General features: G+C 37.9%; 2 protein-coding genes across 2 annotated transcripts in view; one reads left to right on the top strand and one right to left on the bottom strand.

The window, feature by feature from the left end:
* Window positions 1-3,235, bottom strand: part of PDHX (pyruvate dehydrogenase complex component X) — a 51,528-nt gene extending 48,293 nt beyond the window's left edge. Inside the window, exon 1 of the mRNA XM_032227991.1 lies at window positions 3,048-3,235. Within this exon, the coding sequence (XP_032083882.1) occupies window positions 3,048-3,189 (142 nt within the window). The 5' untranslated portion in view covers window positions 3,190-3,235. The remainder of the gene's footprint in view (window positions 1-3,047) is intronic.
* Window positions 3,236-4,282: 1,047 nt separating this feature from the next.
* APIP (APAF1 interacting protein) lies at window positions 4,283-26,266 on the top strand. Its single transcript, XM_032228189.1, has 7 exons — window positions 4,283-4,474; window positions 9,520-9,620; window positions 14,477-14,525; window positions 17,537-17,654; window positions 20,570-20,705; window positions 24,163-24,330; window positions 25,251-26,266. The coding sequence occupies exons 1-7, from the start codon at window positions 4,415-4,417 to the stop codon at window positions 25,348-25,350; spliced, it is 732 nt and encodes a 243-aa protein (XP_032084080.1). The 5' UTR covers window positions 4,283-4,414; the 3' UTR covers window positions 25,351-26,266.
* The last annotated feature ends 551 nt before the right edge of the window (window positions 26,267-26,817 follow it).

Below are 26,817 nucleotides of genomic sequence, written 5' to 3'. Positions count from 1 at the left end.
AATTACAGCCTTGGCGACTTCGTAATGGCGGGAAATTCTTCTCAGCCGCCTGGGCTTCTGCAGAAGTTGCTCTCCGAGGCTTTCCAAATCTCTCTGAAGGCAAGAAGCGGCTGCCAGCGAAGCTCTCAGCGATGGCAAGAGTCCCACCGCAGCACCGGATTCAGCAAAGTGGCTCAAGCAGCAACGGGACATGCTTGGGGAAGGGAGAGCTGGAACTGAGTGCCTGGGACTGTTTCTGCGCCACTGTAAAAATTTCTGTTTTTACTCTCCCTCTCCCTCCAGAGAGCCTATGCTGAAAGACAGGGCTTGTTTGAATGCGAGCAAGCGGACAGTTTAGCGGCGTGTGAGAAAGCCCCCCCTGCCTGAATGAGACAGATGGAGAATGAAAGGAGATAGCGTCGGGCGGTGGGGGGCAGCATTGGTCCTATTATTGCTGGAGCTGCTTTTGCTGACTCCAGCATGGAGGTGGGACTCTTGCCATCGGTTTAGTGGCCTGCCTTCTTTGCTAGCTTGGGCGGGTGAAGAAAGGAGGCATGCAATAGTCGAGGGTGAAGGTGCTCCCCTTCGCCCTTGGTGGCAGGGGTGCTTTATCACAAGCCTCCTTTCTTCCTCTGCCTGCCTGAGCAAAGAAGGTGGGCCACTAAACTGATGGCAAGAGTCCCACTGCCATGCTGGAGTCAGCAAAAGCAGCTGCAGCAACAGCGGGACCAATAGGGGGTGAGAAATCCATGCAGAGGGAGGAAAACGCATGCATTCCGCACCCCCTCCATTGGAAACGAGAGAGACAGAGAGGAAGGGAAGGGAAAGACAGAGAGAATTACAGAGAGAGACAGAGAGGGAGGAAGGGAAGGGAGAGACAAAGAGCCACACACACACACAGAGACAGACAGACACACACACAGACACAGAGAGAGAGAGAGAGAGAGAGAGAGAGAGAGAGAGAGAAAGGAAGGAAGAATTTGTGGCTGTTTTGTTTTTTCTTTCCTTTTTTTCTTTTTAAAAGAAAGGTATTCTTTCCAGTTAGAGTCGTGAGCCTGCTCTTAAACTTCCCAGACAAAATTTCATTTATTTGTAATTAGAAATAAATATTTCACAATATATAATTACATATTGTTTTTGTGATTAATCACTATGCTTTAATTATGTTCACTTTATAACAATAAAAATACATCCTGCATATCAGATATGTACATTACGATTCATAACAGTAGCAAAATTACAGTTATAGAGTAGCAACAAAAACAATTTTATGGTTGGGGGGTCACCACAACATGAGGAACTGTATTAAAGGGTTGCGGCATTAGGAAGGTTGAGAACTACTGCTGTAGACAAAAGTACACTGAAAAAAACATTTCATAAAAAGGCAATGCTGCCAAGAATGCTGCATGATTGACAAGCCGGATTCAGCAATTCAATGACACTTTAGCCCTTGGGTGTTTAACCTTTTGGTTTGCCTCAGCTGCACTGAGGGAAGAGGAATTGCCTTGGGCAGCATATAAAATATATCATATATACATATAATGTGCATGAATGTTTATGTGTACACACATTAATATAATGTATATATTAATGTACATAATAATGTTAAAAGTTTATGATCTTGTGAGATTCCAGCTGTCCAGGGCTGTTGGTTGCATATACCAATTTTAGCCTTTATGCGCATACAATATCATTATACTGAATGAATAAATACCCAGGAATCTTAAGGAGCAAAAATGGAAAATTGCAAAAAACACATTTTTCTCTGCAACCAAATTAGGACAGATCATTTAGATATTTGCATTGATCCTTTATTTAAAGTTTAATACTATCCATAATAATAATACTATTATTTAATGCTTATACTATCATCAATAAGAAACTCACACTGATTAAAATCTGTAGCTCCCCATTCCCTCTGCTTCCAACTTTCCCTGCAAACTTCCTCACTGACTTTCTAGGCAGAGATTACAAATGGCAATCATATGATTGCAAGGCACTTGGTACTGGTTATAAATGTGAGCCAGCTGACAGCTACCCCAAAAGGCATAATATGACCACAGTGATAGGGAATTATGTTTTACAAAGCTTGCAAGTCTTTTTCAAAGCTGTTGCAACTTTAAATTGTTGTTAAACATTTGATTGTATGTTGAGGACTACCTACAGTTCACTTTAAAATGAAATCTGTATGTCAATTTATTAAAAAGTAATATACCATATTGAGATTGGCTCAAGTATATATGACTATTAAATCCTCACTTTAGAATGTATCTGGAAATAAGCCTCAATCATCATAGTCAGATATTCTTCCTATTAATCATCTGCCACTTTATCTTTTTTATACTGAACATTCTAAATATGAATCAATATACAATATTGTGACCTTATTAAATCTAATATATGCATGAAGAATGCTTAAAGTATGGAATATGGCTGTACTATAAATATAATGCATCATCAAAACACATTTTGACCTTCATCATTCTGCCAGAACTTAGCCACTATTTTACAAATCTTCCCCTTAATATGTAACATGGAGCAAAATGTAGAAGCAATGCTTTGCTTCTCTATATATTTAACATTTACCCTGCACAATTCACTCTTTGAGGACATATTCTAGAGAATGTAAAATATGCTTATTGATAAACATTTCATTTCACAAAAGGCAGTCGGCCTGCTCTTGGGATGCCTGATTTAACCTTATTAAAAATAGTTGTCCTTTTGGCCTACGTTATATCAGGAAGCCAAACTTCTAAAATTACTTCGTTGATTCTGAAAGGAAACCTTCAGGGGACTGAAAGAAATGGACCTACATTAATAGAATGCCTAAAGCTCATTCAAGCCGCCTCAGCCACTTACAAGATCCTTCTTTATACCACGGAATCAAAGTAATACAAACTTTGCATTGACCTCCTCATCCTGGCTATTTGGCACCCGTTCCTATTCCTTGCTAGTTTCTTGAAGCACAGCCCCATCCTTGCTGCCTTCACCGGTTCACCCAGCCGAACCCCCGGTTTAACAACAAACGGCCAAGGCAGCAATTTTCCCGGGAATAGTCAGGTGCTCACCCAAGGTTTCCGGGGTCGTATGTAGGAATTTGCAACCCACCACCTGGGACAAGGAACCGAGGGGCGCTCGCATTAAATTCCTGCCCAGCAAGCGACTGATCGTCCCTCCGCAGCGGTGGATCAGCCATAAGGAGGCTGCCATCTTTCCCCCCTTTCCCTCCCCTTTCGAGGCCAGGCTGTCTATCGCATTGCCTGAAAAGAGTATTTCCCTCCCACGGCAAGGTGTCTTTTCTGCCTGAATTCGCGCACGAACTCGGTAGTCATACACCAGGCATGCATTATCTGAAGAGCGGGACTTTTGTGAAAGCGTAATTTGCACTATTAAAGCCCAAGTTGCATTAAATAGGATGCAGACTACGACTTCTTTCACTACATATTTTCTATTTCAAGGGTTTTTTTTTTTAAAAAAATATGAACACAGCTTCACCCAAGTGTAGTACACTTCCTCCCAGTATTTTAAGAGTGTTTGTGAGATACAAACATCTTCCCATGACACGCCTCATTTCTTTATTGCCACTTCACAAAGGGCATATAAATGAATATACTATAATAGCATCTCTGACATTTTCTATACTGCATATTAGCAGAATAGTAAACATCGAAGCAAATTATGGGTGAAAAATATTAACTGACTGATCGGTTCGATCTAATCAGTTGTTGCAGAAAAAAGCTTCCTGTAGAAGTCCATTCGGTTATCCAGCAGAACACACCGGGTAAAGGCAATCGCAATTTACATGTGTTTAATGCAGAGTTTGGCACCAGTAATCTGATGTTTAACATGCTTTTTTTGAAGGGGGGCGGGGAGGAGAAGTAAAAACAATTTTGAAAGAAGGAAATATCATTTGATATTGATAGGAAGAAAACACAAGCGATCCAGCCACTTGTAAAATAGACTATTAAACAATCAGGTGGCAAGGAAAGGGTGGACTACTGTCTCCATTACTTAAGGACGTTATCCGGTTGTAAAGGCCTCGTCCGTTTTCACACGATCTAACCAAACCGAAACGCGACCTGAAAAAACTGAACGAACAAGTGACATGCTAGGAATGGATGCTAGGAAAAAGTTATTCTTGTAGCGAAGCATTTGGAGTCACGTTTGCAACTATGCATCTCATCTCGGGCATATACCCCCCCCTTTTTTTTAAAAAAAAATTAGTAACGGTGCAAAGGATCAAATTCACGAACGCTCAACCAAGGCAACTTTATTTCCGGTCGGTGACCCCACGCTACGACCTCCAACCCGTTGCTCTTTGCGCCGCCACTTTTCGAGATACGCGAGGAGGCTCCTCCCCGCACCGGAGTCGGAAGGGCTCGGGGCTTTCTCCGGAGGGAGCTGCTACGGCCCTAAGAAGACTCTCTGTAGCGCTATGGCGGAGCCCTTTGGGCACTGCGCTTGTCCGTACAGGAACACCTTCGAGGAAGCAAAGGTAACGGGGTGCACTCAGTGGCACCCGCCGATTCAATTCTCCCCCAGGAGAGGTGAGGGAGGGAGAGATGCCGCGCAATAACCTCTAAGGGGTTAATTGCTCTCTGGCTGTCCAGGTCGAGTTTTAGAATTCAATCGCTCCGCTAACGGGAGGCTTCCTGCAAGTCTGACTAAGGTGCGGGCAGTAAACTTGATTTTTGCTTAAAGGCGTGGCCGGCAGAAACGATCGCTAGGAGACGAAAATGACTTCACGGCACACAATCGATAAAAATTCGACACTGCTGCAAAAGAGCTTCCCTTTATTTATAGTAGGAATGGTATCCGTTAAAAGCCCCAAAACGTAACAGAAAGTAGCCTTCGGTTGTGGTTGTATCCTGCCTATGACACCTTGATCTAAATATCTCAGGGGTTGCCCCAAAGAAGAGGTAGTCATACTATTCTCCAAGGCACCTGAGGGTAGAACAAGAAGCAATGGGTGGAAACTAATCAAGGAGAGAAGCAAGTTAGAACTGAGGAGAAATTTCCTGACAGTTAGAACAATTAATCAGTGGAACAGCTTGCCTCCAGAAGTTGTGAATGCCCTAATACTGGAAGTCTTTAAGAAGATGTTGGATAGCCATTTTTCTGGAATGGTATAGGGTTTCCTGCCTAGGCAGGGGGTTGGACTAGAAGACCTCCATGGTCCCTTCCAACTCTGCTATTATATTGTATTGTAAATGTAATGTTTCAGGAAGAATTAATGCAGACTCTTAGTAATTGTGGGCAGGGAAGATGCCAGACGGGTGCTTGGATACAGCACTGAACTGAGAATGGATTGTGGAGTTGACCTTTCTGACATAACATCCGATTTTTGGATTTACTATTAGGTAAGGTTAATGCAGCAGATATAGTAGAGTCATGGGGTGTCTAATGTTAATTGTGAGCCTGGTCTATTCTACCAAATGCAAAGATTGATCTTGCCATACAGTTTTCCTTTTAAAAAAAAAAAGTATTGAATGTTTTACAAAAGACATAAAAATTAACGCAAACTAATAAAGAGTACAGGGAGAAAAAAAGTGGGGGAGCGCAAAAGGAGAGAGGGAGAAAAAAGAAAAGCTTCCAATTTCATCTGCCACAAAATTAAGTATGTTGACAAAATTAACTCTTATTCTATGATTACAAAGGAAAATGTGCAGTTTTTTTCCAAAAAGTCTATAGGCAGTCATAAATGTAAATATTGTTTTTTTCTCCAAGCAAACAAGTCAATTTAGCCAAACCTGCACGTTCCATCATTTTCATTAGCCATTACTCCATTGTGCCCAGTGTCCATCCTTTCCACTTTTGAGCATGTACTGCAGATGTTATTTTCCCAATCATTGTCTTTCAGCCTAAAGTACCTTGTAGAATTGTAGTAATCGGGAAAATAGGAAGAAAGAGTACTAAGGTATGCTACATTAAGGTCATTAATGAAATATCTACCATATATGGTATCATATCTATCTATCTATCTATCTATCTATCTATCTATCTATCTATCTATCTATCTATCATCTATCTATCATCTATCTATAATAAACAAAGCAAGCATGGACAGCTCCTGAATCCACACAACTGCCTGACCAAAAACTTGCATGTAATTGACATGTATATGTTTTTTTCCTATAAATCAGTCAATAAAAAAATAAAATGCTGACCTCAGACTCAACCTCTAATCATTTCAAAGACCCAAACATGTAGTTTTCTTGGTAGCCGTTGCCTTCTTCAGGATATTTTTTGAGTTTACAGTTTAATTTACAATTTACATACTCCTTGTGGTCTCCTATTAAAATATTAATCATATATAATTCTGTTTATAGCAATAGCAATAGCAGTAGACTTATATACCGCTTCATAGGCCTTTCAGGCCTCTCTAAGCGGTTTACAGAGAGTCAGCATATTGCCCCCAACAATCTGGGTCCTCATTTTACCCACCTCGGAAGGATGGAAGGCTGAGTCAACCCTGAGCCGGTGAGATTTGAACCGCTGACCTGCTGATCTAGCAGTAGCCTGCAGTGCTGCATTTAACCACTGCGCCACCTTGGCTCTGTTTAGTTTCCAAGCCAGATAAGATCGACCGGATGATGCCACATGTTAAGATGGGAAGTGCACCAAACTGCAGTATAAGTTCTAAAATGAATTTAACACAGTTTTTTTTTTTAAAAAAAAGAACCTACCAAGATGGTGGGGAAAGGGGTTGACAGCAGAAAATCCCAAGTCAGCCTACATCAATTTCACAACTTCACTCTGACCCACTGCAGCCATCTCCATGCCAAATTCAATAATTATCTATGTTCTTACATGATGCCCACTCAATCTTTTCCAGTTTTGACCCTTTTTATATGCGACACTTACTCCCAAATTTCAAATCTATGCTTGTGGGGAAACTACGGAGTTCTGTGACATGGAAGTCAACAATCTTAATAGAGGTTTGGCTAGTATATGTGTGTCATACTAAACTGTTCTATGCGTCTCTTGTTTTATTTGTATGAAACCAGTTGATGTTACTTTATTCAACAATCTCTGGTTTATAAAATAATGGCAGGAATACCTGTGAACATAGCCATTTTTAAAAAAAACTTCTGGTTTGAAGTTTATTCAATATAACCAAGAAACCAAAACAAATTGTGGCATTATAAACTAAACATGTCTGGTTTTTAACAGGCCAGAGAAGGAGAACTTGTTTTATTCCTGATTTTCAAGTCTATAAATTACTCCAGTGGAGAGTCCTTGGTCTGCCCTTTGCACTAAACTAGGCATAGAAAAATCTTTCCCAATTTGGTTGTTTTTGTTTACAAGACTTGCTTAGCAGGAATTATCAATTTGTAAAGAAGAATTCTTCACAATCCTCATATAGAGAGTCGCTTTGCAGAGTGAGATGGGCAGCGTATAAATTTAATTAAAGTTGTGTGACATGGAAATCATGCAAATATAACTGTCAGTTCCTTCCTTTTTGTGCCAAAACCTAGTTTGCCATTAGGTCTGAACTATAATTTGTCAATTTACATCAAAAATAGAATTGCAAGCCTTGATCAGATTGATCTGATTGGGACTTTTCTATAATTTGCTGTACAATGAGAAAACTGTTGAAGTAAAAATCAATCCAACTATGTTGCCAAATTATTAGTTTCCCATTAATGAAAAATTAATAGCCAATGTAGCCATGCTCAATATTCAGGGAACACTAAATTAAAGATGGACAGTTTTAGTGACTGTCAGCTGAGCTTAACATTTTTGGGAAGTTTTTTGTATTTTATCACATAAGTGCAGCTTGAAAGATAAGAAAACATCTAGTATGGATTTTAAAAGTCGAATAAGTATTGGCTACTTACTGTTTGAGATAACATTTGCTTGGTACTGCCAAGAGTAGCTCCATGTGTACAGTTTAATTTTTGGAGTCAGCTATTAAAAACCTCCAAGAAAACATTTGATTTTAAGCCAGTGAAAAGAAAAGAATTTGGGGGAAAAGAAATTAATAAACAATCTAATAGAAAACATCTTGTGTACCTTACTCTTAACTTTAAATCTGGGAAATTTGGTGACTCTATGCCAGAGAAACTTACAGATAGGAAGGACGGTAAAATGTATCATGTCATTATTTCCATATGTAACATAAGTTGCAGCTTATCTTGAAAGATACTGAAGGAAAAAAAACCTTTCAGTTTATGGAGGTATGGCTAATATTTTGCCAAGGTACATGTATAAAGGCTAGATTATACTGTATATAGTAATATGAACGATTACAGAGAACGTTTTCTTTCTATAACCAAATCAATTAGCGGTGAAGAGTTTGTACAAAGCTGTATTCTGCCAACATTCTTTTGCATTAATTGTTCTGGGGTTGTTATTTTGCATCTGTCGTGGTAAGTGAAGGATGTCAAACTGCAGATGTAAGTGATAATTTCAGGAAAAACTCCATTTAAAAGCCATTTTTAAAGTTGATTATGCTGACAGCTTTACTCAAACAAATGGAATGAGTTTGAAAAACTTAATTTGTTTTTTTTTTAAATTTGAAATAGGAAGTGGTTCTTTTTAAATAAAATGTATAGCTATCCAATCATAATGAAACATCTGTTACATATCTTAAGATATATTCAAAACCTTTCCTAAATAACTTGTCAAGACCTGAAAGATATAGTACACCCTGGTTTTATTGGCCAGTGGCTTTTATAGTCAGTGGCTTTTAATGCCATTAGCATTTATATGGAGCTGCTGGGAGAGGTCATCCCACAGTTCGATTGCCATATTACCAATACGTGGATGACAACCCAATTGTAAATTGCTACTGTGAGTTACGAGGGAAATACTGTCAATGCTTCTTCCTGATGCCTTAAATGATGTCAGGGTCTGGATAAGAGAATAGTCTGAAATTAAATCCAAATAAGATGAGCTATTGTAGATTCATTAAAGTTATCAGTCACCAGTAGAGTTGTTCCTTGAGGGTAAGCACTAGTCATCAGAGAGCAGGCTCACAACTTGGATACTTGGCTTTGGCTGGAATAGCAGGTAAAAACCAAGCCAGAGAGATCTATAATCAGCTGTAGTTGGTGCAATTCATGCTGTTATCACCACCTGTAGAAGGAAAAAGAAATGGCATTGAAGGATAACAGAAAGAGCTGCAGGAATGTAATTTGAGTAAATGTCCTGGATGAGACTATCCCTAGTTTTCACAAAGATAAAGGGAGGGAGGGGAGAGGTGCATTCAATTTTGAAAGATTCTGTTACTACATATTTGTAATAAAAAGATGATGGCATTGGATTCTTAATATGATCTACCTTACAGGGCAGATACCATCCCATTGTAGAGTCAGTATTGACTTTACAATGTTGACTTTATAGTGTTGACTCTCAATAACCATTTATTGATTTGTATAGCGGCTTGTCTCAATTATGTGATTCTGGGCATCCCAGAGATTTTCTACACAATATATAAATACTTTTAATACTTTAATACTTTAAAATAATAAATTAACCACTACAGATGTATTTAAAAATGTTAATTGATCAGATATTTTTTTGTTTCTCTTATAGGAAAATGTGCACCCAAGGAATTTGATTCCAGAACTTTGTCGGCAATTTTATCATTTAGGATGGGTTACAGGAACTGGTGGTGGAATCAGCATGAAACATGGGTAAATAATACGAGAAGTTTTAGAATTCTTTTAACTCATGCCAGTTTTTGAAAAATAAGAGTTTGTGAAAAATAAAACACAACACTTATTAAGATGCATTACACTCTTCAGGTAACTCAAAACTAAATAGATATTATTTATCTCCTGATGTAGGAAAAAACTACATACAGTTTAATAACTCAGAAAAGTTGTGGAATATGATAAAGCTTTTGATGCTTAAATGATTCAAATTGTTTTAGCATAATTCACAAATCTATTGATTGAATGTAGAACACAAAGCAGACACTTCTGAGTAGTGACATCCCTTTAGTATTTCTAAAAAATGTACACATGAATTTTTTGCAATGACAACACACATTATTGGTACAAAATCATGAAAGAAATAAAATACCTGCATTTACTGAAATATTTACTAGATTACAAATAAATCTGTCTATATATTGAAATTTCATGATCTTTAACTGGGTGAAACAGTGTCTCATAGAGCAATAATTTTAAACCAAAGTTCCTCAAATGGGCTGTTTTACAGAATATGTCCAAATTCCAGGACTCCTGAGAGAATGAAATGTGGGAAGGTTGTGATTGCTTTAGAGCTGCAGGGTTGATATAGCAGTCACATGACTATTTTGAGGGTTCTGTTATAGTTTCCTAGCCACTCTCACAATCTTTTAGTCCTGGGATCCCCAACCCTCAACTGTTTAACTGTTTATTTCATTTGTATGCCGCCCTTTTCCCCCGAGGGGGACTCAGGGCGGCTCACAGCTCAAAACAAGGGAAGGGGGGATACAAACAATTTGACAAACAACACAAAACAATACATAATTTAAAAGCGCAACAATCATACCATTCGAGATAGGGGCACGGTTCTTTAGTCCCAGGCCTGTCGGAACAGCCAGGTTTTAAGGGCTTTGCGGAAGGCCTGGAGGGTGGTGAGGGTGCGAATCTCCACGGGGAGTTCATTCCAGAGGGTCGGAGCAGCCACAGAGAAGGCTCTCCTCCGGGTAGTCACCAGTCGACACTGGCCAGCGGATGGAATTCGGAGGAGGCCTAGTCTGTGGGATCTAATCGGTCTGGTGGAGGTAATTGGCAGCAGGCGGTCTCTCAAGTACCCAGATCCAATACCATGAAGGGCTTTATAAGTGACGACTAGCGACTAGTCAACCACGGACCAGTACCAGTCTGTTTGGAACCAGGCTGCACAATGGTGATTAAGCGAAACTGAAAGCATCCCCCTCCTCTCCTGATCTGTGGAAAAATTGTCTTCCACGAAACAGGTTCCTGGTGCCAAAATGGTTCAGGGCTGCTGTTTTAGTCACTTCCACATCCTGCAGCAGCCACACTTATCTGCCAACTGAAAAGGGAAGGGAGGAGTGGAAGGAATTGGGAGGAACAGGCCACCCTTCCAGGCCCAAGCCTCCCCCCTCCTCCAATTTGGCCCTACTTGTCATTTCCAATATGCACAGCCCCTTTTACACACCCTGCCTGACCCATGACACACACATCCCTGCAGCTTACTTGACCCACACAGTACCTCTTACGCATCCTGATGATCCACCACCCCTTACACCTTTCCTGACCAGCAAGGTACCTGTTGTGCACACACCCTTCCTGACCAATATCTCCACGCAACTCCTTGTTCCCTCCTCCATTCAACAGCAGTTACTTATCTGCCTGCTGGCCTTGGACTTGCAAGTGATTATTGTCTTCTCCACTGACTTTCTTTCTGGAAGCTTCCCACGTGGAAAAGCCAGCAGGAATTCTAGAGAAGAAAGAATGAAGGAAGCTTAGGAGGAAGAGAGCCGAGGTGGCGCAGTGGTTAGGGTGCAGTACTGCAGGCCACTTCAGCTGACTGTCATCTGTAGTTCAGCGGTTTTAATCTCACTGGCTCAAGGTTGACTCAGTCTTCCATCCTTCCGAGGTGGGTGAAATGAGGACCCAGACTGTGGGGGCGATATGCTGACTCTGTAAACTGCTTAGAGAGGGCTGAAAGCCCTATGAAGCGGTATATAAGTCTAACTGCTATTGCTATTGCTATAAAAAGAGAATGAAGAGTAAAGAAGGAACAAAAAGAGGGAGGGAAGAAAGGTGGAAGAAAGAGGAAGGGAGGGAGGAAAGAAGGAAACTCTGGGAAGGAGTTACCCAGTGGTAAGATGTACACGGTACATTTTCTAAATAAGTAAATACAATAGGGAAACTCGCAGGAAGTTGGAAATTGCTCCCAGTCTCTCTGCTTTTTTGCCTGTCCGTGGTCATTCTGTTTCTCTATTTAGGTAAGATTTCTCATATTTCTGAAATGATGATCCCACAGTTAGAGAAGTACAGTCATTCAACCTGATGAAATAGAAGATCCTCTTTTTTCCCAACATGTGGAAGTTTGGAAATCTCCATCAAAATGGGGTGGGGTTGGGGAATCTCAGCAATAATTCCACAATGTCTTTTAAAAATCCAGATTCCGTTCTTGCTGAATAAGCTTTATGATTGCGTACACATTTTATTTAATCTGTATGCATGTATACGCTCCCAAATGTTATCAATCTGAAATTGCTTTATTGGTGGTTTGGAAACTTCCGGAAAATCATTTCTACTTGAAAGAAATCATGTCAGTATTTTACTTTGTGGGTTGTTAGTGCCACATAGTGGTAATAAAAGGAAAATCATGTACTCTGTCTACATAAAATAACTTCTAATGTAAGTTCTGCTCCTTCAAATGAAATTTTTCTAACGTTTATATCTCAATCTTAGGAACAAGAAATATTTTTGGGTTCATGATAAAGGAAATGTTTATTCACATATTGAAAGAGAATCCTTAGGTAAAAACACAGGACCACCATACTTCTTTTTATCCAAGATCTTTGATTCATATACTCAAAACTAACCTCATTGTGGGTTTTTTAAAATAAAAAAATCATAGAAAAACAATGCTTGCCTCAAATGATGGTAAAATCCCCTGTCCCTTTGATCCCCTCTGAGGATTGGCCTTGCTGACTATTGAGGGCTAGGAGCTAGAATTTATCAGAAAAAGCAGGGAAGAACACAGTTTTCTGCTACTGATGTTCCTGTATCCCCAGATTCCAATCAGGATTCCATCAAGCACTCTTGGAATCCAAAGAATTATGGCAATAAGTTGGGTCTAGAGCACCAGGGTTGAAAATGTAAAAGCACAAGAATTAGGGAAGATCTTAATGGGAATAATGATCAATTTTGTACAAAGAAACTTCTAGGATAGCTTAATTGTTAGATTTTTGAGTATTAGTAATAGCAATAGCACTTCAGTTTAAGTTTGCTTTATTGTCATTGCACCTTGTACAACAAAATTAAATGCCATCTTCAGTGTATATCATACATAAGAAAACTATAAAAAATAAAACAAAAAGACATCCTTCACATTCTACACAATTGAATTGAAAACCACTGATACTGCATTAATATTGCACTATACTTAGACTTGTATACTGCTTCCCAGTGCTTTACAGCCTTCTCTAAGCAGAGAAGCAAATTACAACAGTTTAGGTCCTCATTTTACTGTCCTCAGAAGGATGGAAGGGTAAATCAGCTTTGAACTGGTGAGAATCGAACTGCTGGCAATTGGCAGAATTAGCATGCAGTACTGCATTCTAATCACAGTGCCATCACGGCTCTTCCAAGTATTCCTAATAGAAATATTTTTAATTCTGTTTAAGAAGTTTTCTGTTGAGCAAATGTAGCTATTTACATGTTCCACTTCAGAGTAAAAAAAAAGTCACATAATAAATTCATGGGTTTATATTTCTCAGTAATTTCACATAGTAGATTGAAAGTAATATTTTTGTGCATATGCAGGTTTACATCTCAGAATATAATATATTGTCCTTCCTAGTTATAAGGGGTTTTAAAAGGTGTTCAATGTTATTACAGCTCTGTTGGGTCAGTTGCTCATATATATCTGCTAAAACTGTTTTTATAATGATCTGTCTTAAGGGAGGCAGGAAAATTATAAAATCATTTTTCCCCCAGAAAAGAGAAATACTTTTTCATTTTTCCATCATCAGTTATCTGCCATTATAGTCAAATGTTATACATACTAAAGCCCCCCCCCCCAATGCAATGGGTTAGTTAGAGCAAGCATATTGCCATAAATGACTTGGAGGATGTTTTAGCATTAACAAACATATTGCAAATGGTTAAATTTTTAACGTTGCCAATAGCTGGACTGTAGGCTTTTTGCTGTTTGCGAATACTTGAAAATTAGTGATCCAATGAGATCTGACTCATGAAGATAGAATCTCTGCCACTTCTTTCTGATAATGCTAACTTTGCCTTCAAACAGTAGAAAATCTGGTTTTACCTGACTAATTAACCACTAGATGTCCCTGTTCTTCATGCTTAACAAAAGTTACGATGATTAAAATAGTAGTTCTTAAAGGAGACTATTTTATCCTGTCCCAAAGATTTTATATAGAGATGTGTGAAATAGTTTTTTCCCTTATAGCCGTAGTCATTAGCCATAAAGCTTTTTGTTTCCACTTTTCCTTTCAGGATCCTGTAGCTTCTTTTAATTAAGTTGATTTGTGTCTCTGCAATAATTTCATGTTTTTTTCACTGGTACAATTTACAGTGACTATGTTTGAAGCTTGCTCTATATAATCGCATTGATTGTACTGGTGAGACAAAATGTCAGGGATTATAAATGTAGCTCCATTGCATTAATGCTGATTGTTCTCGAGCTAGCCAAACCTATGGCAATTTGTTAAGCACAGTTGCCAAAATGTAGTAGCGGAAGCAAGTATTGTGTATCCTGTAATGTCTGTAAATGAACTTTAGCTTTTCCTGCTGCCTTCTGCCTACAATTACAATTCTGATTTCTCCTTCCCTCCCAGCAATGAAATATATATTGCTCCGTCTGGTGTCCAAAAAGAAAGAATACAGGTAAGTAAATATGAGTAGTATTTCTATCTGGATTGTAGCCTTGAAAATAAATCCACAGCCTATCCATACTAATTCATAAGAAAGTCCTCTGGAATTCTTTCTAGATCAACACATTAGTGGTGGTATTCAATTTTTTTTTACTACAGGTTCTGTGGGCGTGGCGTGGCTTGGTGGGTGTGGCAGGGGAAGGATACTGTAAAATCTCCATTCCCTCCCCACTCCAGGGAAAGTTTCTGCAAAATCTCCATTCCCTCCCAATCAGCTGAGTCTTGGGAGGCAGAGAATAGATTGTGGGGGGGGGGGCAGTCAGAGGTGGTATTTACCATTTCTCCGAACTACTCAAAATTTCCACTACTGGTTTTCCAGAACCTGCTGAATACCACCTCTGGAACACATATAGAATTGTTACTACATGTGTTTTTAAAAAGAGTTTTCATTTTGGTTTATTTGCTTCCTCTGGACTATATGAGATTTTAAAGTTGAACGCTAGGAGGCAGTATGAATGAATGATGCATCAAAAGTGAAGTATGTTATAGGAATCTTTTCTTTTGCATACTATCTAATTAAGGCATTTTATTAATATGTAAAAGGTCAGTGCCTTCCTGTAAGATGGTCAAAAGGCAATCACTTTGACAGGCCATAGTAGGAAGCTTGTTAGAAGACATAAAAGGAAGTCACCCTCTTACATCTCTACTATTTTATATTCCTACATGAAAAACTAGAGACTAGCTAAGTCTGCCTTTATAACTATTTGGTAATTACCAGTGAAGAAATATATGGATCACCTGAAATGATGTCATCCCTTCAAGGTAGACCAGACTAGGAAACCAGTGCCAAAGAGGTCACTTCTATTTTTATTTTAAAGCTATAGTAATATAATCTTGCAAGACTGAATATGCTTCCTTCTCCTTCCCTTTATCTTCCAGTAAACTAAGGAGGGGTTTATCTGAGACATTTATTTAGCTTCCTTTCTTGGCTCAGGCCCTGTTTATCTGACAGTTGTCTTGATAATAGTTCTTCCTCCTGTCCTTCAAGAGATTCCCTTGGCTCTCTACAGATGGCCTGTTCTCTTGTTATTGAGGACATGTCCTCACACAAAAGCCTCCATCTCTGGGTCAGCCTGCCCCTAGGACATATTGAAGATGAATCAAAAGGAAGTAGTAAGAAAGGAATGTTTTCCAGTAGAAAATGCTGTAAGAGTTTCTCTGTGTAAACATTTGCATAGGGAGAAACCTAAGGCAGGTTGAGTACCTGGAGAACTCCATTTGGCCTATTGTCATATTATTCTGTTCCATTCAGCCAGGGGCTATATATCTATTCTCTCCCCTGCCCACCCACTCCAAGTAAAAATCCTTGGCTTCTTCGCGCTATAACCTCTGCCATGACCTCTGGGCTTGCTGGAGAGGACCGCTGCCAGCTCTGATTGAGGCAGCAAGTCAGCTAGTCAATAGGCTAAAGAATACACTCTACCGTTATTCTGCTGCCTCCCTCTCGCCCCCCCCTCCCCAAGTGGGATCTGGTTGAGGGAGAATAGCAGGCAACAAAAAAGGGGAAAGAGTTTTCTCTCCTTCTCCTTGTTCCTCCACTAAAGTGACTTCTTCATAGGGAATTTGTTTTCAAGGCATGACAAAAGAACCACATTCAGGGTAGCAGTTTCCAACTTTCCTCCATCTGAGTCTTACTGGGCATGAGCAAATACAGATTATCTTATTTTACTTTTTGACTTTAGGGTGTTCTATCTATTATCTAACTATCCATCGGTGAACGCTTCCTCTCAATTTGCAAGCTAGGTGGGAAGAGGTTCCTCTTTTATAATTCTAGAATGTTGCCAACATTTTTTAAACAATGAAAAATACTAGTCCTGTATGAGAAACATTATACTGCAGTGAATCTCTGGATTTTTAATTAGATGTTTTGCAAAGTATGAAAAGTTCTAATTCACAAATTTTATGATACTATTATAAAAAACAGTATTATTAGTTAGAATTAATTTATGGCCTCTAAGATTGCATTAATCTTCATCGATATTAATGCATGTTTTTTAATTTAAGACTGGAAACTTATCCCAATTTATTTGGGTGTATGTTCCACTGAATTAAATGGATTTGCTTACATTGTGCATATTTAAATAGAGCTGTGTTTATTTATTCATTTGAATGTGCCAGATTTAGAAGATGGATTGTGGGTAATTGCAGTCTCAGTTTTCATTTGTTTGTTTAATCTTTTCAAGGAGAAATGTTTGAAAGCTGATCACCAAGGCTGTGATGATTGCAAATACTAGTGGTTAATAAGTTCAGTCCATTAAAATCAAGCAAATGCATTGAGTATAAAGTAGAATAATTAAATTGACAATTATACTCTCTTACTTACTGTACATGTAATTTTAGTGAAGTCAGTGCCCCTCCCCGTTGTATTGTGATGTATAAGTTCAGCAGGTTGTATGCTTATCAGTGTTACATCTCTATTGTATTGAAGTTGAGAATAAGCAATCTTCCAAGTGTTATCAAAAGTTATAAAACCATAAAATGTTATACTATGTGCAAAAATAATTCTAAAACCATAGAAGTTATAGTGTGTGCAAAAATAACATGATTAAATGTCTTGCTAGTTTCACTTCATTTTTACCATTGAATGGAAGATAAAATGCTGCATATTTAGGAAGAGCTGAGCTTCCGACAGCACAAGCATTATAAGCAGTCAATGCTGCTTATAGCCAGCTTCTCCTACACAGTAGAAAAACCAGTTTCAATTGAGTTTGAACCTGGAAAGGATATTTTTGGACTGTCTGTAGTGTGTAGTGTGTACTTGCATAGATGCCTCACTGCCTCATTTTCTCAGAACCCTGATAAATTGAATCAATTGTATCAACATGCTTTTGTTCTAGTAGCTTCTCAATTTGAAATACCCTTGTCAAAAATAAATTTCCATGGTTTGTCAAACTTTTCTAAAGCATTTTCATTGTTGTTGTTGAAAAGTGATGGTTATCCCAGCTGGGTGTTCTTTCATTATAGCCTGAAGACATGTTTGTGTGTGATATTGAGGAAAAAGTCATTAGTGGCCCTCCAACCCAGAAGAATCTCAAGAAGAGTCAATGTACACCTCTGTTCATGAATGCTTACATCATGAGAGGTATGGCCTAAATATTCTTGGAGGTAGATGCCATTGATAATAGAGTGATTTTTGTCCGTAACATGACTGGAAGGCAGATGATTATGATGATTTAGAGGCCACAAGACTCCTAGCAATTCTGGATGATTTACAAATGATTTCAAACATGAAAAACAAGACAATAAAAACAAGAAACAAAAGAAGGATAGCAATGGCAGGGATAACAAAGTGGGTAGAAACAAAACAACCTAAGTTAAAAGGATGTCTCGTTCATCTTCAGCCAAGGCCCAGATGAAGATATATTACAGTACAGTCCTCTTTTTTTCCAAAAAAAAGTAGGAAAGGGCACGAAGTGTGGCGTCTGAAATTATTTCCAATCCCTTAATAATAGGCTTGATGTAGAAAACATGGCCAGAAGGGAGGGGACCCCAGAAACTGGCAATATTCTGAGTCATTGGCCTCTCCCATAGCAGACATTTTTTTCTGGATTTTTGTTTTGCTCCACAACCTCCAGCTTAACTCAGTCCACTTTTAAACTCTATTTTCTTTTATCAGGTTACCCCATACCAAATTTGATCCCCTTCTATTCATTTTTTAGCATGATCAAGCTGATGTAGAGAAAGAGCCTTGAGCCAGTTAATGTAATTAAAGGGTGTAATTAGTTCCTATAGCCCAGAGGTGGTATTCAGCAGGTTCTGACCATTTCTGGAGAACCGATAGCAGAAATTTTGAGTAGTTCGGAGAAACGGTAAATACCACCTCTGACTGGCCCCGCCCCATCAATTCTCTGCCTCCTGAGTCCTAGCTGATCGGGAGGAAATGGGGATTTTGCAGTAACTTTCCCCTGCCATGCCCACCAGCCATGCCACACCTACCAAACCATACTCACAGAACCGGTATTAAAAAATTTTGAATTCCACCACTGCTATAGCCTTGAACATTCTAGAGAGATCCCAGTAATGTCTTATTGGAACAGATTACAAAACTACAGCAAATTCATTGACGACATCCCTGTTATATCCCAGCTATAATGGAATTTTACCCTAACAGTTACTTTATTCTTAGGCAATAAATTTTTAAAAAACTAATTAATGTGTTTGCTTCCCAAGTTCCTAGCTGACCTGAGTCCTCCTGTTAGTTGGAGTAAAAAGAAAGAGAAGGAAAATGAAAGCTGGAAGGTGTGCAAAGAAAGCTCTTCCTGTGCTTTTCGTAATTCATACCTTATATTAAGAATAGTTGGTTTTAAATGTACATCCTGAAATAGAGGATGGGTTTAAATAAAATATCCATCCCGAAATAGGATGACACTGAAATGGAGGGAGCTTTTGATTTAGAAGTCCAGTCAAAATCAGTGTGTCTTCTTGTCTTCCCACATCGAGAATTATAACAAGAGAAGATTACATCTGTCCTTTTATTCTCAGGCATTCAAGTTTTAAAGACAAGAAATTACGAATATTGAAACAATTCTACTTCTAGTCTGTTGGTGGCAGCATTCCAGTGTTAAAAATTGTTTTGGAAGAAACTAGTTTAATACTATTATAATAGGCAGACATAATTTCATTACATAGCTATAATTCTAATAGATCTGACAATAAGCACTATCTTGCATCTTTTCCTAAACCTACTGTAAAGCAGCGTGACCCTACAAATGCGCGCAGGACAAAAGCACGCTGACGAAACAGCAGCGAGAAAACCGTGATGTCATAAACGTGCCCACAACAACGTGCCAACAAAACCGCGCCCACAAAAGCATGATTTAAGTTAAGGTTAGGGTTAGGGTTAGGTTCAGGGTTAGGTTTAGGGTTAGGTTTAGGGCGCGCTTTTGTCGGCGCGCTGTTGTTGGCGTGCTTCTGCGCTCATTCGTCGGTGTGATTTCGAACTTGCGGTTTTCTCGCCGTGGTTTCATCGGCGTGCTTTTGTTGAGCGCGCATTTGTCGGTGAACCGTAAAGAAGTATTGAGAACAGTGACTTCCATAATGTGCAGTCCATGTTACAGTGCAGGGGTGTCAAACTAATGTCGTCACAGCGGTATCATGTGATGTACCGGGACTTTCTCTGCCTTCGCTAAACCAGGCGTGGGCATGGCAAGCACGTGACGCATCCGGCCTGTGGGCCAGGATGACAGCCCTGCCTTATAGTATGGCAGACATTTTGATAGGTACCAAATTGAAGAGCGCTGCCTTGCAATATGTATTGCTGAATGCACACATAAGTGTACTCAGGTAACTATAAAGGTGAAGACATAATGACACATGCCTGGTAAGACATAGGTATGAGGTGACATTATGAGACATATTTTGTCCTTTGCTCTCCTCCTCCTTCACATACACATATATAAACATCAATCAATTACATGGAACTATTTATTAAGCCACAAAATAATTAGGACTTATCTATATAGGTAGTCCTTGTTAGATAACCATTCAATTAGTGACAATTCAAAGTTACAATGAAAAGCAGTGAAAACTGCCATTTTTTCACACTTATGACTGTTGCAGCATCCTATGGTCACATCAAAATTCAGATGATCGGCAGCTGGCATGTTGCTATGACAGTTGCAAGTTTCCGTTCATGTAACCCCCTTTTGCGACCTTCTGACAAGGAAAGTTAACTGGGGGAGACAGATTCGTTTAACAAACGTGTTACCATCTTAGCAACTGCAGTGATTCACTTAACAACTGTGTCAAGAAAGGTTGTAAAATGGGCAAAACTCCCTTAACACCTGTCTTGCTTAGCAATGGAAATTTTGAGCTCAAATGTGATTATAAATCAAGGATTACTCGTATACTACAAACTCTTGTGACTGTAACCTTTAACTGGGCAAAATAGTGAGTCGCAGGGACATAATTTTTGAACTAAGGTACCTAAAATGGGCCAACTTACAGAACAAATACTGATTTTTTTGAATCCTATCTTCTTTAAAAATATTGTTATAGGAGCAGGAGCAGTGATTCATACTCATTCCAAAGCTGCTGTAATGGCCACACTTTTGTATCCAGGAAAAGAGTTTAAAATCACTCATCAGGAGATGATCAAAGGAATCAGGAAATGTTCTACAGGGGGATATTTCAGGTAATTTATAATAATAAATAACATTGGAGTAATATGGAGTACTTCTTCATACATGAAGTTTTTGAAAGTTAGTTTTTGTCTTTTGTAACAAAAAATACAGGTAGTCCTCAACTTATAACAGTTCATTTAGTGACCGTTCGAACGTAGCAATGGCACTGAAAAAAGTGACTTTTGACCATTTTTCACACTTATGACGAACGTAGCATCTCCTTGGGCACATGATCAAAATTCTGACTCTTGGCAACTGACTCATATTTATGACGGTCGCAGTGTCCCGGGGTCGTGCCCTTTTGCAACCTTCTGACAATGTGGAAGCTAGATTCACTAAATAATCATGTTATTAATTTAACAACTGCAATGATTCACTTAACAACTGTGGCAAGAAAGGTCTTAAAATGGGGCAACTTAACAAATTTACTTAGCAACATAAATTTTGGGCTCAATTGTGGTTGTAAATCAAGGCCTACCCATAGAAACCTTAAAGACATTATCACATTATGCATTAAATGAAGGGGTATAGGACCCATAAAGGCATCTGTGATAATTGCCAGTTTTTGACATGTTAGAAAAACTTTTATAGTTTTTGTATTCAACTTTTATCCTAAACTCCCAGAATCTAAAATGAATCCATCCCAAACACGTGCTCCCAATTATGTGAATACCCAGAAACCTTTTTCAGAATGGTAAAGACAAGCTTTTTAACCTGTTCTTCATAAATTTATCTTGATACTTACAAAAATTGATTATATTTATAGTTAGATGGAGTCACTGAAGCAGTAGGCGTGAGCTTAAATAGACTCCAAAGGTTGGTAGAGGACAGGAAAACCTGGAGGGATGTTGTCCATGGGGTCGTGATGGGTCGGACACAACTTCACAACTAACAACAAGAATAGTTCCATGGGCTCAATTCCCATCCCCCTCTATTGAAGTAGCTATTCAAGAAAAGAAATAACTTTTAAGATCACAACAAATCTCTTTTATTCTGCGTGTCGTAAAAAATTGGTTAATCACTTAGTTCTTTGGAAATTTGGAGACAGAATGAGGGATAAAATGAGAAAGGGAAAATATTTTATCAGCAAGAGAATTGAACTACCTAGCACTTTCATCCATTATAAAATATTATTTAGTCTAGCAGTCACTAGACTGCTAAAGACTATGCTTTAACTATTCATTATAAAGCAAGTTTCAATTATGAAACTTAACAATTCCAGCAATGAACCTGTGTTTTTTCAATTATGAATTTGAGAGAGAAAACAAGTGAAATGTATATCAAGTCCCTAAGTAAAATGGCTTGGACATTTCACTGGATTGATATTATCAACATAGCATTCTAAAAATCTCAGCTATGAACAAGTTCAGCAGATTACTCACTGGAATTTGCACAATGAATAATAAAGTGGGATTAAGTTATTTTGGCACTGTTCAAACCAATTTAATTCAAATTGTCAGACTACTACTTATATACTTCATACTTATTTGATTTTAGGATAATATATCACTACCATAAATAAAAGATGCCTCAGCTTCTCTTACATTGGGATATGCTACCATTTTACCTAGTTTGGAACATAGCATTCTAGACACACTGAAAAATACAGCAGTATGAAAGGAGATGTTTCCACATGTCCTCCATGAAACCGGGGATGTGTTGTAACATCTACTAATTGGGTAATGCTGTAAACATGTTATGTATTTTCGTTATTACTTCCACTTCAAAACTAGCTACCAAGTTTACAGTGGGTGCTCTTAATGTAGGACTCCAAAGTTACTAGGAAAACATGGGGATTTTTTCTAGTAACATGCAAATAGATACGGTATGTAATTTGGTAATCGGAATCTGACTGACCAATGAGCTCTCTGCTGCTTTTCCAATGGATAATATTTTAGAACCCCAGATATCCTGGGTATTTTATATAGTCCTACTGGTCAACACTGTTGAAAGCAAGGAGATGGCGCAAATAAAGCAGAAGACTGGAACAGAGGCAGAAGAAGGAAATAGTTGAAACTGTTATTTCTGTATAGCAGAATACCAGGCTTGGGTTAAGATGTTTAAAGATCAGAAGGCTCAGTCATTCAGAAAGCCACCAGATAAATATGCCATTACTGACATCCAACCTTTCCATAGGGAGGGTAATAAGAGGAGATCAGGGCTAGAATATTTATTTACATTCCTTGAATATGAGTAAGCTATTGCCAGATTTCATAACAGTTGAATTGGACTAAACATATCTACCTAGTAAGAGCCACTGAGGTCAGTAGTTTGCTACCGAGTAAACATGCACTAACCTTCATTTGCTTTACAGCCCAAATGTCTGTTGATAGTTTCTTTATTTTCCAAAGAAATAAGCCATCCCAAACCAGTTTTCTCTAACCCCCCAAGGATATCTTTCAACTATCAATGGAGTAAACCATATTAAAGAGATCTATTCCTAGCAAAGCCATGGTCTGCAAATACTTTTCTGAGAATAAGACCCATTCAATTCATAGTTGAAGAGTTGAATGCAGTATAAGCATGGATGGGTTTATGCTTGCTGAAAGTAGCATGAATTGCTTTCTACCACTTCCCCAAAACAGCCCATTCTTATATATTTACTTTCTTTTCCTTCCTATACCCCATCGCTATCTAATGTTTTTCCTGAATTGGTGTTTCTATTATGCAAGAGAGAATAATGTGTATGTTGTACCTTGTAAAATGTAAAAGAAGACTTACATTTAAACTCATCTTCCTTTTGGGTAAAAAATAACAAGTGGTAACAAGTAGTAATAAGTGATTTGGTACATTTTGCTACTTTTTGAAAACAAGAATACTATCAACTGTTGGTAAGAAAAGTGTGATATCTTTCTCTGTTATATCTAAGATAAATTACACATAATCATAGAGTTGGTATTATCCAGTCAACATTATTAGGCTGTCAATATCTTTGAAACTACTGAGGGTATAGTCTGATTTTTTTTTTTACCACAAAACACAAACAGCACTGAGTTCATTCAGATTTCTTTCTAAGTAATTTTGCCACTGCTATATTAATCCTTGTTTGGATTATGCCCACTGAATGTATGTACCCGATTACTTTTCTCTTATGTGATTATCAATATCTTGAAATAGGTGAAAAAACAATGTTTTAAAATAAGTCTTTAAAAGTTCTCATTGTGAATAAGCTATAATATGTATTACATTTTTGCTCATTTACTTCCTTTGTCAAAATTAAACAGGCAGTTGTATATTTGATGGTGGTCTATTATAACACAGTACTACAATTATCTTTGTTGTAATGATTTCATAGATTCTTGGTTTTGAAATGGGGGATGTTATGCTTGCTTTAATTGTTGGTCACATTTGGATACGTTAAAGAGAAAACATGGACATAAATGTTTTAAACAAATTGAACAAACAATGCAATGATAACTAGGTATGAGAGGCTAAAATGACCATGTCAAGCAACCTCATTTTTTTCAGGTACGATGACATGCTAGTAGTCCCTATTGTTGAGAATACACCTGAAGAGAAGGACTTGAAGGGGAGAATGGCACATGCAATGAACACATATCCAGACACTTGTGCTGTGCTGGTCAGGCGTCATGGTGTTTATGTTTGGGGTGAAACATGGGAAAAAGCCAAGACAATGTGAGTAGAATGAGGAAGTAAACAAATATATTGGTGGGCCTATCTCTTCTAAAACTTCTTAACATATAAGTATAGCTGGATTGTGTTTGCTTCTACTTCACCTGATTTTTCTGTTTTTATTTTTGGGAATTATTCCAATTACCAAGTGTAAAAATATTATATACTGTACTATTCTATTTTTACACTTGTTTTTATAAATACTTGGAGAGCTTCTATTGTTATAACAACAACAAAGTTTAAAAAAGATGTTTGAATGGTGATAAGGTAAATACAGCATAGGTTTACCAATTGTGTAAGGAAAATATTGGTACCTCAGAGTTCTGCTTCTCCATAGTGAAAAATATTTTTAAATTGATATTATTAATAAAATAATACTATATTCACTTTAACAAAATGTTAGGGTTTTCCCCCCTGTCAAGTACATTATTTTACAGAGGGAAGGTTGTCTTAATTTGGTTGAGAGTGGTGGTGCAGTGGTTAGAATGCAGTACTGCAGGCTACTTTGGCTGACTGCTGGCTGACTGCAGTTTGGCAGTTCGAATCTCACCAGGCTCAATGTTGACTCAGACTTCTGTCCTGAGCTCGTAAAATGAGGACCCAGATTGTTGGGGGCAATAGGATGACTCTGTAAACAGCTTAGAGAGGGCTACAAAGTACTGGGAAGCGGTATATAAGGCTAAATGCTATTCCCGTGCTATTGTTATTTGAGATAGATCTGGTTTTTTTTCTATCTGTATCATAATTCAGAATTGTTGTCTTTTACTGTGAATGCAGTATTGTACATTGTGAAAACTTTCAATTTTATTTCTGATGTAATAGTAAATTAGTTGATTTATATTTATATAACAGGTTTGAAAACAAAATGTATATAACCAAAGGACCACCCTAATTTATTTATTTTTCCTTTGTGTATTCTTCAGGTGTGAATGTTACGACTACCTTTTTGACATTGCAGTACAAATGAAACAGCATGGAATTGATCCTTCTATAATTCCTAGTGGAGAAAATGGAATTGTTTAGCAAGTTTTTCCCTAAAAACTACCTTTCAGTACAATATTACTGGATTTCTAGGACATGTCTGATTATTGAACACTAACCATTCAACATTGTTTATTAAAAGTCTGAAGGATACCCAATTTAATTTCTATTCCTCATGTAGATATTGAATTATATTCCTTTACCCCTCAATTTATGTGATAATTCGTTTGTTTTAGGATCTTTCTTTGTAATTCATATTCTAGTGTTGAACAATACATCATTTAAACAAGGTGGCCTTACAACTTTTAAATTCAGAGTTTCTTTTTTTTTCCTTTTTTTTTTATAGAAGAAGCACATCATGGGATCCAACAGGGGAAATGTTTAAAACAATTTCATATAGGTGTAGAAAGACTACCATGAATAAAAGTATGCCAAAATAAGATATTAGCTTTTACTTTTGAAAAATGACACTTTAAGAAAGTGAGCAGATTTGTCTTACATGCTGTTTTCTTTGGATAATTCAAAATATATGTCAGCACAGAAATCATTTCCACATTTTAGGTATTTGAAAAGAAATGAGAGCAGCCTGAAAAAAAAATGGTATGCAGAAATGAATGGTGTATTTATTTTATCAAAATGTTTTAGAGGGTGTCAATGTAGTTAATAACATTTTAAAAGTTCCATATGTCACCTTATAATTTGATATGTTAAGAAAAAGTAAAATGGGAATATATTGCTGTAATTTACCCTTCAGCGTTATTTACTCTGTGGGGATAAGAGGGATGCCAGCATAAAGTTTGAAAGGCAGAGTTGAATCTTGCCATACATGAAATGATAGTTATTTATTAAAAGGACCTTCAAGCAAATATTAAAATACTATTCAAATGCAAAATGATATGAGCCACTTATCCCTGCCAATAAAATATATAACACTGTATTCAATGGAAAGAACAGAAGATCTCTTTAGTCCTGGTGACACTTTATGCAAACACTGTCCAATATTAACTAAATATTTGTCAATTACATACTGTATATCACATAATCTCCTACAGAAATAAAAACATGTAATGCTGAAAAGAGAACTGTACGTTCCAATTGTATGAGCATTTGATACACAGAGATGATTTTATGTTGACTTTATTTACTAACATTAACTTCAACACAGCTCCATAATCACTAAAAAGAAAGTACAGGGAAAGCTGTACGAAGCCTCTAATAGAGCAATGTTCAGATTTTACTATACCATAAAAAATTAAGATCCATGTGCACAGGTACAGAGTGTGATACCACTGGCTTGATCAAGGCAGTTCTGTAAATAATACTGGAAAAGTAATTGATTGGAAACTACTATGAGTTAACCAGGTGGATTGTCTACACCACAAGCATATGTCATTTCAGGATGCACGAAGGGAAGTAATGCCACTTCAAGGGGAGTAATCACACCACTTTATTCTTCTTTGAGCAGACCCTACCCCAAGTAGTGAGTCCAGCTCTGGATACTGAACTTGA

This window comes from Thamnophis elegans, chromosome 1 (genome assembly GCF_009769535.1).
Source record: "Thamnophis elegans isolate rThaEle1 chromosome 1, rThaEle1.pri, whole genome shotgun sequence".
Classification (NCBI taxonomy): Eukaryota; Metazoa; Chordata; class Lepidosauria; order Squamata; family Colubridae; genus Thamnophis; species Thamnophis elegans.
Note: the sequence above shows the minus strand (reverse complement) of the source record. Positions and strands in the feature narration are given on the sequence as shown.

Excerpts from the sequence above, each read along its gene's own strand:
- APIP (XM_032228189.1), top strand. The coding sequence starts at position 4,415 with ATGGCGGAGCCCTTTGGGCACTGCGCTTGTCCGTACAGGAACACCTTC. Across the intron at positions 9,621-14,476 it reads GGAATCAGCATGAAACATGG|CAATGAAATATATATTGCTC; the intron begins GTAAATAATACG and ends CTTCCCTCCCAG. Across the intron at positions 14,526-17,536 it reads TCCAAAAAGAAAGAATACAG|CCTGAAGACATGTTTGTGTG; the intron begins GTAAGTAAATAT and ends CTTTCATTATAG.